A 13746-nucleotide genomic window follows, 5' to 3' on the forward strand; every position below is an offset into this window, starting at 1 on the left:
GCACTTAACTGCAATATAATAAGTATCAACTCACTAGATTAGGATTCGCTTAATATTTTTCATTCAAATTTTAGTGATGCATATTGAGATATAGCACAGTGTGAATTCAATTACACCACCTCTGAAATGTATTTTTTAGATAACTTCATATGTATGGATTATATTTATCCCAATATGGTTGGCTAGCATTTCAGGTGCGAGAGTCTGCCTGATTAGCAACAACTGAATGCAATATGTTAGAAAGGTGTTTTGAATATGAATACTTGTAGAAATGCTTCTAGCATTGTCATTATTGAATACGCACATTGACCTCACTCAAGGGTGGATATATTTTTGGGTTCACTTAATTATTCAGCATTTAATCTTCATTTTGAGATGCTAAATTGGTTTTGGAAACTATTTTGATTGTAATAAGTTTCAACAGAGTTGATATTTTATCTTTGTTGGTATTGTATCAATTTGGGGGGGGGGGATGTTTATCGGAGATAGTTTTATCTAATTAGTAATGAAAAAGTATTAAAAATATAATGAGATATATATTAGTCATATGTAAACAGTATCAGTCATAACAGTATTCATCAAAACTAATCAGCCATTAATCACTGATATTTTTTCAGATATTGTATTTTTAGTGCATCAAAGGTCTAATGTGGTTTTTGACTATTTTTCAGTTTGTCACATACTGATCAGATTCTTGTTCAATTGCATTCATTTACACACAATCCTGCTCACTATACCATTCCTGATAGCATTAAAAATGGGGTGCCACTTTTCTATCTTCCTGCAAATTCTACATCGCCTGTGTTATCTAATAAGTAAGTTTTTTTTTTTTAAATTTTATTTAATATATCATTATATAATATGACAAATCACATACTTTTGTTTTAATTGAAAACAGTGTGAAATTTTTTTTTTTTAATTTTTTATTTAAAAGCACAGATTGTTGATAATTTGAGGTGAAAAGGGAATTAAAAATTCCCCTCTAGGATTACTGAAAACTGATTTAAAAACTATTGATAATGTGTAAGATATTGGTTTTATTTTAATAGGAAACCTTGCTGCAAAGAATGCTAACATATTTTGGGGGTGGGGGAGCAACAGGTCATTTTCATAAAGTTTGCAATGAAAAGAGAATTCTTACATTGCAATTGATAAGAAGTTATCGTTAAAAATTTTTTTTGGACATTTTATCGGTTTTATTCCTGTTTCAACTGCCTAATTTATTACAGACTGGGACTGTAAGTTCATTTAAAATTGAAATTGTTCGCATTCATGTAAAAAATAAAATGAGTTGTGTTTTGGAGGAAAAAGACTGTTAGGTCATTTTTTCTCATTTCTACCATATTCTTGTGTGAATAATCCACAGAGGGATGCTTGATGTGGAGATGTATATACCACTGATTATCTGTAGCACCCCCTAAAAGAATTGAATGGAAATAATTTTTTTTAATTGATTTGAATAAATTATTTTTTTAAATTTTATATTTGTCAAATATATACAGGTATCCCTCGCTTTATGCGATTTCACTATAATGTGATTTTGAAAAATTAATTTTAGAAATTGTGATCTGCTAAATTTGGTCTGTAGTTTGATTCCAATCCTGAAAATAGGCTTGCAAATTAGAAATATGAAATAATTAAAGTAAAAAAATCCGCTGGATTTATTGATGTAGGTGAGATGAATATGGGGAAGAAATGCTCAAATCTAACGAGATCTCAATAATGAACATCTTTTGGTAATACATCAACAATGCCATCAGAATTTTAATTTAAAACAATCCTAATGAATCTGTAATTGTCATATATGAAGATTGATATTCAGAATGCTCTAGCTTTGCTCCTAAAGTTCTCATAAAGCGACAAAAAATACTGCTCATCAGTTGAATATGGACTAGTTTCATTAAAAAGTTATCAATATATCACATCAGGCTCTTCAGGAAAGAATACATCTACACTCACTAGAATCAATCAGTAGTGAAGACTGAAGTAGAAAGTATCAATTGAATTTATTTGTATAGCCTGAATTGACGACATCTGTTTATAAGTTTGAATAATTCATTTAAAAAAATTATTTTGCTGCTGGAAGTTGGGCTTACTTTTTTTTGACCCAATTAGGGAGGAGGGGTTTCTTCTCCTGAAGAAAACCCTATCTCCCTGTCTTACCCTCGTTAAAATTAACTCCCCTATTTCATTTTATGTGATTATCTTGTAGAACCAATTAATTGTATAAAGAGAGGGGACGCCTGTATAGATGTGGGTAGAAAAATTGACATTTTTGTTATGTATCATCTGCAACAGCAATAGATTTGCTGTTTGTTTGAAATGTCATATGCCAAAATTCTCAATTTTTTTTATGCTACTAAAAGCTTCTTCACATGTGTTCCCGTGTTCTGTAAAAATGTCATGTTTCTGGCCAATAGAAAGATCAGTTGACAGCTGTAAAAATGTATTGTGATATTTTTACAGAACACTGAAACGTGTGTGAGGCTTTTAGTGGCGTAAAAAAGTTGATAATTTTGAGACATGACATTTTGTACGAACAGCGACGACATCACTGTTGTATATGATAACATTTTTTCCTCAACGTAGAAAAATTTGCATCTGTAGATCATGTATGAAAATTACAGTAGTTTCAGTAATTTTTATATTTATTAACTTGTAAAAGCATACAAAAAAGCTTCTTGTTTTTTTTTGACGTATGATCAATTTTGTATTTGTTCCTTAACTTCTGAGTAGCAGTTAAAAAAATTATACAAAATGTAAGATACTGAAACTTATTTTTCTTCCAATGACAATTTACTAGAATGCTACAGAAATTAGTTTTTTGTACTTGTTTTGACTTTATTAACTGTCTAATAATTTTTTTAAGAATGATGGCCCACAGCCAATTCACCACATTCTGGAAACCACTTTACATGTTGGATATAAATGTTTGGTGAGTTATATTCAATCAAATAACAGTGATTTAAAATAGTTATTGAAATATTTCAGTGGTTAGGTAACCAATAAAAAAAATTTATAAAAATCAGTAATCCAAATCAATCTATTGTTTTGGGCTGAATGCCTTGGTACAAAGAAACAAGTAATACAAGAATCAATTTTCTTTTGATGAAATATATATGTATAAAAAATGGTAATGTGCATGCATGAAAATATATGTTTGAGTAAAAAAAATAATAATTAAAACACAGGCATATATCAAATGCACATAATTAAAAAGAAATTATAAAAATATTTTCAAAAAATTAAAAATAAGACAAAATAGAAAAAAAAAAGAATTTTTAAGTACTGGAAATTTTTAACAGCTGATAAAAAAAAATAGAGAAAGTGGGGGGGGGGGGATATATTGGAGATTGCGTTATTCATTTTTTTATTTAGATAAGTAAAATTTTTTTTTGGGTATTTTCCCAAATATATCGACTTTTTTGCTCTCTGCTATGATGAAATTTCTTTGGTTTAGGGTGGACAGATCTGTAACGTAAATCAAACTAATGTCAAATTTATAATTTTTGTAGTTTGGAATGGACAATTTTTTTTATTCACAGGATAGTTTTCTGTTTTGAACATTAGATGTTATTTAATTCACTTTCCTATATCGTGATTTAATTTTCAGGCAAAAGTGGATGCATACTCATCGTATCGGTGTAATGCTAAGACACGATACTCCTCTTCCAAAAAATCTTCATCTTCCAAATGCGAGTGGTCGCTATGTTCATATTCAATGCAGACAAGCTGTAACAGCTTTGAATTCTCTACTCAGAGACTACAGCTCATTCATTCTAGTTGAAAATTATTTTTATGTAAAATTTATATACAGGTAAATTTTTGACTTTTATTCAACTATATTGCATTTTCTGTGTGTGTGTAATGTGTGTTCATATGTATTTTTTTTAATATACATTGCTGTTTAGAGGTTAAATGCTACACCAACAAAACATAAGTTACTGAATTACGACAAGGAAGATATTTATGGGAGGTAAAAATACTGTGTAAAGTATAAAGAAATATGGTTAAAACTGTAAGCCATTTGATACTTTGTTACCCACTTGAAACTTACATATACCCTGTATAACTGGTAATGACCAATACCGATTTTGTACAATTTTTGTGAAATACAGATTTCCATGTCTGTGTGAAACAGACTTCCATGGAGATTTAATACATGTCCATAATTTGCCATATTTAGTCATTTTAATTATTTGCTTATGACACATGTGCTAAATAATAATGGTAATCTGTGTGGCAAATTTCTGGTAAATTTGATGATTATTTTTGGTGTTATTGTTTCTGAACAGCTGATTTTATTAATGTTTGTCTTCATCAAATACATTTTTAAATTTTATATTTAGCATTTTTCTTTATAATGCTAAATATGGTTATAAAAAATATGCTTATTTGTTTTATTTTTCATGCATATAACAACCAGAGTAATTCTCTAACAACCCAGAGTTATAGAGTAGGTGGGAGTCGACAATAATTTTAGGATTTAATTTTTCATAAAAATACATATCAACATTAGTTAATTGGAAAAATTAAATCAGGATAAACACTTTTTTCCTAACAATTTCAATCAGATCTGTAGTTATTCCCATGCTCTTGATATAAACATGAAAATTCAAGCATATATGCAATTTTCGCTTTCAATATAGAGGGCAGATGACAAGATTATTTGAACATGAAACTTTCATAGTTCTAGTTATTTTGGGTTGCACTTGAAATTTAAACGACAACCAATGAAGCCGTTGCAAAGAAATATGCCAAGTTCATTTTACCGGGAGTCTTCTCTATTTGGTTATATATATATAAAAAAACGCTAAAAATCTGTCGAAAATAGCATGAAATTTTAAGAAAATATTTATGTGCGTATGAAATTGCTTGTTTTGGGCCACATTAATATATGTAGATTAAACATCCCTGGCCGTGGCCCAACACTTACTGCTATTTGATTTGCTAAAATTTTGTAATTTTATGTTACCATAAATCAGGTTAACTTTGAGACTGTAGGTTCAACTTTGAGACAGCAGATTATTTTCAACTTCCAAAATTCCAGCCATGCATTTTATAAGTAGTAGCGAACCGATAAAACACATGCCATTGGCTGAAAACTCAAGAGCATAAAATATAATCCGCTATCCCAAAGTTTCACCTCCAATTCCAAAGTTATTCCGGTTTATGGTTAATCATTTCACGCATATATATATATATATACATACATACATACATACAGTGCCGCTGTGGGGGGCAAGTGGTCATAGTGAGGGACTCTCATTGCTAGAACCCATGTGTTCGAATCCCACTGTCACCACAGTGGAGGTCGGCTGAAGTTGGTTTTCTGTGGTTCCCAACTTCGAGGCCTGAATGTGAGCCGATCTCTCCATTAAAAAGTCTTGCCATGGAGAGCAACAGGCTTACAATAGTACAAATATTCAATCATTACACTTCACTTCTGAAATATAGATGGCAGCACTGAAAAGTCAGATACAACACTATGCAGACTCAAGCTGTTAGGTACACTCGCTCACACTTCCACCACAGCTCAGTCAGTAGTAAATTGCCCATGGCGATAGACCAGAGATGTGCTCGGTTTGAAAGATATATATATATACAGTATTTGATTCTTAGCGCTTAACTTTTGTGGAGCCTCAAGGAATATATCATGTAATGGGAAATACCCGCAACAGGGGGAGATTAGCCAATCCATCCATAATGAGTACATCATAGTGATTGTTTTAATTAAATTATGGTAATGAAACAGAACAATCAGATGTTTTTCAACTCCACGTTTTACATATCTTTAAAAATGTACATGTATGTTTCAAATGATGTTATTCATATCATATATTAATGCTCATATGATGTAATATACTAGTATTTTTTCATTAAAATGTGTTTTTTTTTCGTTTGGATGATGAAGCGAAGCAACAAAAGACAAACCTGTTTCATTCTATGTTATCCGTGTTACATGCAAAGCACCATGTGTGGTCATAAGGCTAGCATTTCTTGGAGGTTTACCTGGCTATAGAAGACACGAGGTAAATGAATTGCTGACAAATGCATTTCCTTTCCTATTTTTATTATGTATAATGTGTGAGAGCATTTGATCAACCAACATGTTTAACAATGTCTATGAAATATTCTACATTGTGCAGGTAACTTAAAGCTTCTGCTTTCTAAGGAAAGTATTTCTTCTTTGTCCTTATGGGGGGGGGGGGGGCGGCGAGCGAAAGAAGTGCCATGAATACTGACATTTTTTCTGAAATTTAGAATGAACTTCAGGGTTTCATACAGGTCAAACTGCGTTAAACCTGTTAAAGTCATGCTTTAATTTTAGTCAATCAGCTACACCTGACTTGTCTGTTAACTGTAACTTATCCCCGCACATGCACCCCGTAAGCATCCCACTAGGAAAATTTGTCGGTTGACTATTATGGCCATAGAAAAATATTTTTTATTTTATTTTACTTGCCAACAAACTTGTGCATAGTATTCTGCTCTGTAGAGTCACAAAAGTTTGTCTATTATATTAGTATTATGAATAATATTTTAATAACAATTAATATATATTTCTATAAAAATCAAGTAATTCATTAATTTTATCAAAATGCTTGAGCAGGTGCCTGAAATGTATATAATTATGATACCAAAGGGTGTTTAGAGGTGCCGCGAGTTCCATACCCGGTTTGTCCTTGTCAGAAACTTTCCTGACGTGGGGTGCAACAGAAACGGTAACATGACCATAGAAAAAGAGATTACTACCGCAGGGAATCCCACACCGAGAGGGTTAGCGCACCTACCACTCAGTAAGTATAAAGAAAAAAAACTGCCGTTTGGAATCCACATTAAATTGCAGGGTCTGGTCTAATTTAGCCCTCATCAAAAATGACTGGTGCAACAAAACTGATCAATATAATTATGATAAACATATGTTCTTAAATTTTAATTCTTCGTGGATTGTGTATGTGTGCTGAATATTTTGAAGCAAAATTGTAAAAATTACTTTTTTAAATCAAAAAATTTTACAAATAATTTGATGAAAAAAAGTGTGATTTAAAAAAATTATATTCCTTTTATTTTTCAGATTGTTAAAGACTTGAGAGAAAAAATATGTAAACTCACATTGCCTACTAGAATTGATTCTGAGGATTACTATTCTTCTCGGAGTCATAGTCCTTTCATGTCATCTTCTCAATCAATAACAATTGATGCTAAGTGCTGCTTTTTACTTAGAAAGCCAGTTGAGAAAATTTTGATTAGGTGAATGACATTAGTATTTATACCTATAGATAAAATATTTTACATATATGTCAGTCATTTCTTAATAATAATAGGTTATAAGGGGACGTCGCGTTGAAGGTGCGTCTCTTTTCCGTGAGGTGGCGGAATATCCCCAAGCTCTTGATATTGGAGGGGTGTCCAATTAAGGCACGAAACTGCAGAACTTAAAGAAGAAGCCTTTATTTCGAAGCACACTCAAAACAGACAACCTTCCAGGACGGAAGCCACATTCCAACTCACGTTCTCTTCTCTTGGAAGATAGATTTTCTCTTCTCAACTTCTTTTAACAACGTATAAACAAACAAAACACATTAGGTGCTGTAAGTCCACAGAGAGTTAATAAAAATATCCATACTGGGAAAATAGATTCGTTACAATCTCCCCCTCTGGCTCCGACGACGTCTCGGCGAGGAGCCAGTAAGAGCCATCTTTCCTTTGGGAGTATTTTCTGACGAACAGAACGGGAAGCTCCGGGCAACTGCTGACACTCTTGTCTCAGGTCGAAGTTCAGTTTTCGAGTCACACCGGTTCTGGGGACGTCGACTAAGGTTTCTGATGCACTTTTGAAGGACGCCACTCTCTTGGGGTCCGGGTAACCACGGTTGTGGTCTCAGCATCTCGTAATGGAGTCAACTCCCCTTGGAATCGGTACTGCGTTAAGGGATTCAAGATGAGTTCTTGTTTCCTCCCGTTCAGGAAATCATCAGCTTCCTGAGTAGATTCAACGTTTTCAATGATCTTATCCAAAACATCATTCCCACTTTGGGACTCGCGGAGAGTCCGTGAACTCTTCTCCACTACAATGAAGTTCAACAGCTCACACTGCTTGGCTCCTTTACCAATCGGGCTGGATAGCTTATCAGCGTGGCTACCTGGACAGTTACGGGCAATATGACCACGATTTTTACACTGGTAACACACTATCTGATCCCAACATCTTCGGGCAACGTGTCCACTTCGACCGCAGTTATAGCAAGCATGTCTTCCTCGCAAGGTCGAGCGAGAATTTGAAACACGACACTTTTCGTAACCTTCTCCAGGGCCACCTTTACAGCGGTATACCCTGTCATCACCACTCTTTTTGATCTGGTGCTTGAGAAAAGGTCTTCCTCCCCCTAACTTGGAGCATCTATGGGATTCTTCTGAGAAGGAATAAAGTTCTTGCTGCTCGATGAAAGGTATCGGGCCTCACCCTGGCTTGAAGCATCGCTTGAACTCCGGCGGGAATGAATCAAGTTCTCGTTGCTGAGAAGTAAGGTGGGTACCTTTATCTTCACGAAGTTGACACGAGGGTGACTCAGCAGGTAGTGCCAGGAGAGCACTACTTTCAGATGGGCTTTCGACGAACGGATGTCGCTTCTCGGGAGCTTCAGAGAAGTACCACTTTCCTTGCTGAACATCCAGGACGATACCAGCATCACTGAGAAAGTCGGTACCGAGAAGGGTTCGGTTTTCTCTGGCCTATGGTAGCACCATCATCTCAGTGGGAATCACTTTACCTTGGACGTTAATGTCCACAGTCGTAGTTAGGACTTCGGCTCTACGAGCATATCCATCGGCTAGTCTCATAACGATTGTCTTGCTGTAAAAGGGCAAACCATGTTCTTGTAGGAGATGATATAGCTTCTCCCCTGCCACCGAATGTGTGGCACCCGTGTCAGCACACACGGCTCCACGCTTATGACAGATCATGACTTCGATAGCATTTCTTTGACGTCTCTCAGTTGAGAAACTGTAAAAGTCCAAAGCGTTGACACTGGGTCCTGATCTATCCGTTGGAGGATTACACGTTCGGCATCGGGACTTGGTAACACCAGGTTCCCCACAACCATAACATCTTAAAGCAGGATGACGTCCTGCATCTTCCGATTCCGGATTCGCATGTTGATTAGAATGAAAGTCTTTTTGTCGCACTGGGGACCTAGGGGGTTCATGTTGCTTTGACTGCAACTTCTTCCTCTCCCATTGGATCTCGCTCTTTTTGTTTCGAAGGTTATCATAAGCATCCAGCTTCTCCACGATCTCTTCAGGGGTAGTCCACTCACTCCAAACATCCAGAAAATGTTCTTTAACTTCAGGTGGGATCCTCTTCTTCATCTGATCCGAAATCATCAGATCTTTCTATATAATAATACAATAATACAAATACAACGCCACAACAGGCAAATTGCCCAACGAGGTGGCTGACTTAAGAACATCATGGATCCCCGAGCCATTTTTTGGAGTCCCTACCTACTACTGCTACACCACACATGCAACCCCCCCCCCCCCCGCGGAACCCCCCAATGAACCCCCAACGAATCGGTACATGCGGGAATGTGAGTGTACGTGTAGTGCAACCTGACGTAAAGTTTTTGTTTCGATGTAATGCTTGTTATGTGTAGTGCTGTCATCTGCCCCCAGTTTTTCTAACTATGAGTGAAGTGTTATGGTTGAATGATTTACCGTTGTAGGACTGTTGCTCTCTGTGGCGAGACTTTTTAACGGGGAGATCGGCTCGCATTTGCGCCTTGAAGTTGGGAACCACAGAAAACCAACTTCAGCCGACCCAAAGTTTCAGCTCGTCAAAGTTTACAATGTTCAGTTCGGACAGCCAGCCTTCAAAGTAACTTTGGATCTCGAAATGATAATCCTTCCAGGTACTTCCAGGTGCTTTTCTGTGAGTAGAAAAGAGCTGCCGGAACCTTTCCGCACTCAGCTTGAAACGGCGTAAGAGGACCTCCCGGATGTGGTCGTAATCATGGGCCTTATCTTCAGGTTCTCGAGCAATGAGTTTAGCAACTTCATTCGGCAAAACTCCCAGCAGATACGCAACCCAGTTCACCTTCTCCACTTTCAAGAATTTTAGCTGTCTTTCAAACAACTTTAGGAATAGCGACATATCATCTTCACTCAGATTGAAATTCGGGATCAACCTCTTCACGTCGAACTTGGGCTGATCGATGAGAGCGACGGATGGCTCTTCTGCCGGTTGCGAGAGTCGTTGAAACTCAAGCTGCAACCGTATCTTTTCAAGTTTAAACGAACGTTCTCGTTCCTTTTCTTCGGCGATTCTAGATCATTCTTTTTCTTCGTCGATTCTAGCTCTTTCCTCAGCTATTCTAGCTCGTTCTTCTTCTCTTTCCTCAACTATTCTAGCTCGTTCTTCTTCTTCCTCTCTTTCTCCGATAATAGTAGCCAGCAGGGCTTTCACGAATTCTTCCTCATAACCGGAAGACTTTGTTATTATATGCTTGAGATCTACTACATGCGAATCATTCGGAACTTCCTCTCCTAATTCTAGAGCGAGTAGGATCAAATCACGTTTCTTACCTTTGGCCAAGTACGCCATTTCGATTTTAGGAGCTATCAGGAACCTCACAGTTGAGATCGAATGTCCGTTTTGTACTGCCTTGAGTTCGAGCCACGACGTTGAGCGCCAATTTTATAGCGGGACGTCGCGTTGAAGGTGCGTCTCTTTTCCGTGAGGTGGCGGAATATCCCCAAGCTCTTGATATTAGAGGGGTGTCCAATTAAAGCACGAAACTGCGGAACAAAAAGAAGAAGCCTTTATTTCGAAGCACACTCAAAACAGACAACCTTCCAGGACGGAAGCCACATTCCAACTCATGTTCTCTTCTCTTGGAAGATAGTTTTAAATCTGGTCTTAAACTGCTATGATTTTTCACTCTTCACCAGGATTTGAATAGAGGCTTAAGGCTGTAGCTAGAAATTTCTTTTGGGAGAGAATGATAATATGGTATAAAGATTATAGTATGGTGAATTTAATTATGTCACCATGAATATCAGTCAGTCTCTTTCATTCTAGTAAGGAGGTCATAACCCCCCCCCCCCCCCACCACAAGATCCCACTCTAAAAATGGTCTTGCTGAGTATAATCTTTTGTTGCAAAAATAAAAATTTTAAGTCATAACTATGATTTTCAAAAACCCACCTCAAAATTTACAAATAATCATTTGTCTATCTCCAATTTTTTTATATTTCTTTTTGATGAATTAAAGCAATTTTATACAGAGGCTTAATTATTCAGTGGTGATTGGTAATGGCAACAGAGGCAAATGGTAATTTTGTATTTACAGATATATACAAGTTACAATACTTATAGTTAAATCATCTTTTCATATTTACAGGTATGAAAAACTTCCAAAGAACTTTATGACAATACCTGATGCTCAGTTGAATGGGAACCGTAGTGCTTTTCCCCAATTAGGTGAACATGTTGCTGTGAACATGCTGTTAACATTAAGTAAATACCTCATTCATCGACGGTGGGTATGGTCTATGCAAAAAGAACCAAACTGTTCTTTAGAATTTCCTGTTGCTTCGAAGATTCTATCTGTTCTGACCAAGTAATTATTTTTAATTGTTTGATTTTTCGGTTTATAAAATGTTTTGGGGAAAAAACTACTTTTATATGTACTAGTTTTGAATTGTTGCAGTGAATTCTAAAATTTCCATTGATAAGAATATTGAAAAATACAGTTGAATTTGTGGTCTCGTATTTTTGTTATAAAAAATTTAAAAGAAACCTTTTCTCACCTGAAAGTAATTTTTCCTAGATGTTGACCCAGTTCAATTATTCATGGTACATTCACCTAGGTTTTATTAGATAAGTTCATCATCACGGGAACGAAAAAATTAAACTTTTTAAACAGAATAATTAATGTAATTTATATGTGATTAAATCTCTATTAAAATTTCTGATTTTTTTGGTAAGTAGAGGAGGTAATATTGTATGAAAAATGCCAAAAAAATTATCATCATATTGAATCATCATAGGATATATCAGCAACATCAGATGAGGTAAATTATTTCTATAACATGCTATTTCTTAAAAACATTTTTCAGACTTAGACTCCAGGAGGGTTTCCATTTCTCTCATTCAAGCTTTGGTGTTATATATATGGCTATGGAAATTCCAGTGAATGTAAATATTTTTCTGTATTCATTAAAAATATATTGTGTTGTAGAAAGCTGATTATAGTATTGATAAACCATATTTTCCTAAAACCCATGGCTTATGCAGAAGGAAGAGATGGTTAGTTATAAAAATAAGAGCAATGGAAATACATTTTTTTATGTCTTCAACAACAGATATTTTTACTATGTTTTTATTCATTGCTGCATGGAATCTCCCTCACCATCTCTTCAGCAGCTTTTTGCATTGCACCCTGTAATGGAATTTTGGACTGCTTCTTGGTCCAAAAATGCAGTTATGAGCTTCATTTTTGGGATTAGGTGCTTTGCTTGAATTCTATCCTTTTGTATTGATAAATCTGATCTTTGAGGGGGATTTCTGAATTGGCATGATTATCCATTTCTGCAGTGAACCAAAGTTATAACTTAATTTTTTTTTACCCGAATAAACATTGTTTTTGAAATTTCCCCTGTATTTTTGAAGAGTTAACTTTTGAAAACGGAACTCTCAAGCGAAGGGACATTATCTGTTTATTATAAAGTATTCTATTTTATTGATTTAACTTTTTTATTAACATATTTATAAGTTTTGTAACCTGTCTTAAATGGAATTAACACTATAAATATGGGTAGGGGCCCATGTGACCCCCCCCCCCCCCGATTGCTTTTTCCAGCAATTTTTGAAAATTTTAATATTTTACAGCATGGTATATTGTTTTTATGACAGAATAGTTATACTGCATAGAATTAGTGGGTAAAATCGTAGACCCCTTTTTATATATTTTAGTATTTTATAGTTCATTTTGCATCAGCTGAGACATTTTTGAAGGTGTAATTTCATTCTGATATGCACATACATCATCAATACTTTTGTTTACTTCACAAAGATTTTGCATTGGGTAGTTTTCACTCTTTCTTTCCTCTGAATTCTCATCAGCACTACTGCTTTTCACACACAATCTTTGCCAACTTCTGAAAAGGTTCATCTTTGGTGAATCTGTATCTTTTTGTAATTTCTACAGCAATCATAAGCATATGGATATTTCTACTTTGGAGAACAAACAATTTATTGAACAAAATGGCAAAATTACAACTAAGGCTGAGATACCTGCTGGCCAACATCTGCAGATAAGAATGAAGTTGAAAAAAAAGTCTCACGAATGGGGATTATACTGTATTATATAGATGTACAAAGAGACTATCGGAGGAATTTTGACCTTACAAAATCAATGGTGACAATGTTGGTTGTATTATATAGCAAATGTGTTCTAAAATAATATGGGAGGGTCAGTGTGACCTTCCATCTTTCTAAGTATATCCGTTCTTATCTCTGTTGCTAAGGAAGATAATGAAAAAAGTTTTGGTGTACGCTAAGAACATGATAATTCAGGAAAAGTTGAAATTTTAAAGCTTTTGGTTCATTCCTACTTGAGATATGGGAGCAAAAAGAGTCTGCAGGGTCACACAGGCCCTGTTTGTCTTTCTAGTGTTAGAATATAGCCTGTTCAATGATTAGTGCTTTTAATTTCACTTTCATAAAATGGAAATCTGTAT

General features: G+C 35.2%; 1 protein-coding gene across 2 annotated transcripts in view; it reads left to right on the forward strand.

The window, feature by feature from the left end:
* Positions 1-13746, forward strand: part of LOC149088387 (KICSTOR complex protein SZT2-like) — a 110526-nt gene that overhangs the window by 17285 nt on the left and 79495 nt on the right. For both annotated transcript variants that reach the window (XM_089247470.1, XM_089247469.1), the window contains exons 13-19: positions 672-815; positions 2870-2935; positions 3614-3817; positions 5915-6032; positions 7079-7254; positions 11406-11624; positions 12124-12202. In XM_089247470.1, the coding sequence (XP_089103596.1) occupies positions 672-815; positions 2870-2935; positions 3614-3817; positions 5915-6032; positions 7079-7254; positions 11406-11624; positions 12124-12202 (1006 nt within the window). The remainder of the gene's footprint in view (positions 1-671; positions 816-2869; positions 2936-3613; positions 3818-5914; positions 6033-7078; positions 7255-11405; positions 11625-12123; positions 12203-13746) is intronic.

This window comes from Pholcus phalangioides, unplaced genomic scaffold (genome assembly GCF_987345545.1).
Source record: "Pholcus phalangioides strain wild (caught in Gottingen) unplaced genomic scaffold, Ppha-v1.0 ptg000003l_1, whole genome shotgun sequence".
Lineage (NCBI taxonomy): Eukaryota > Metazoa > Arthropoda > Arachnida > Araneae > Pholcidae > Pholcus > Pholcus phalangioides.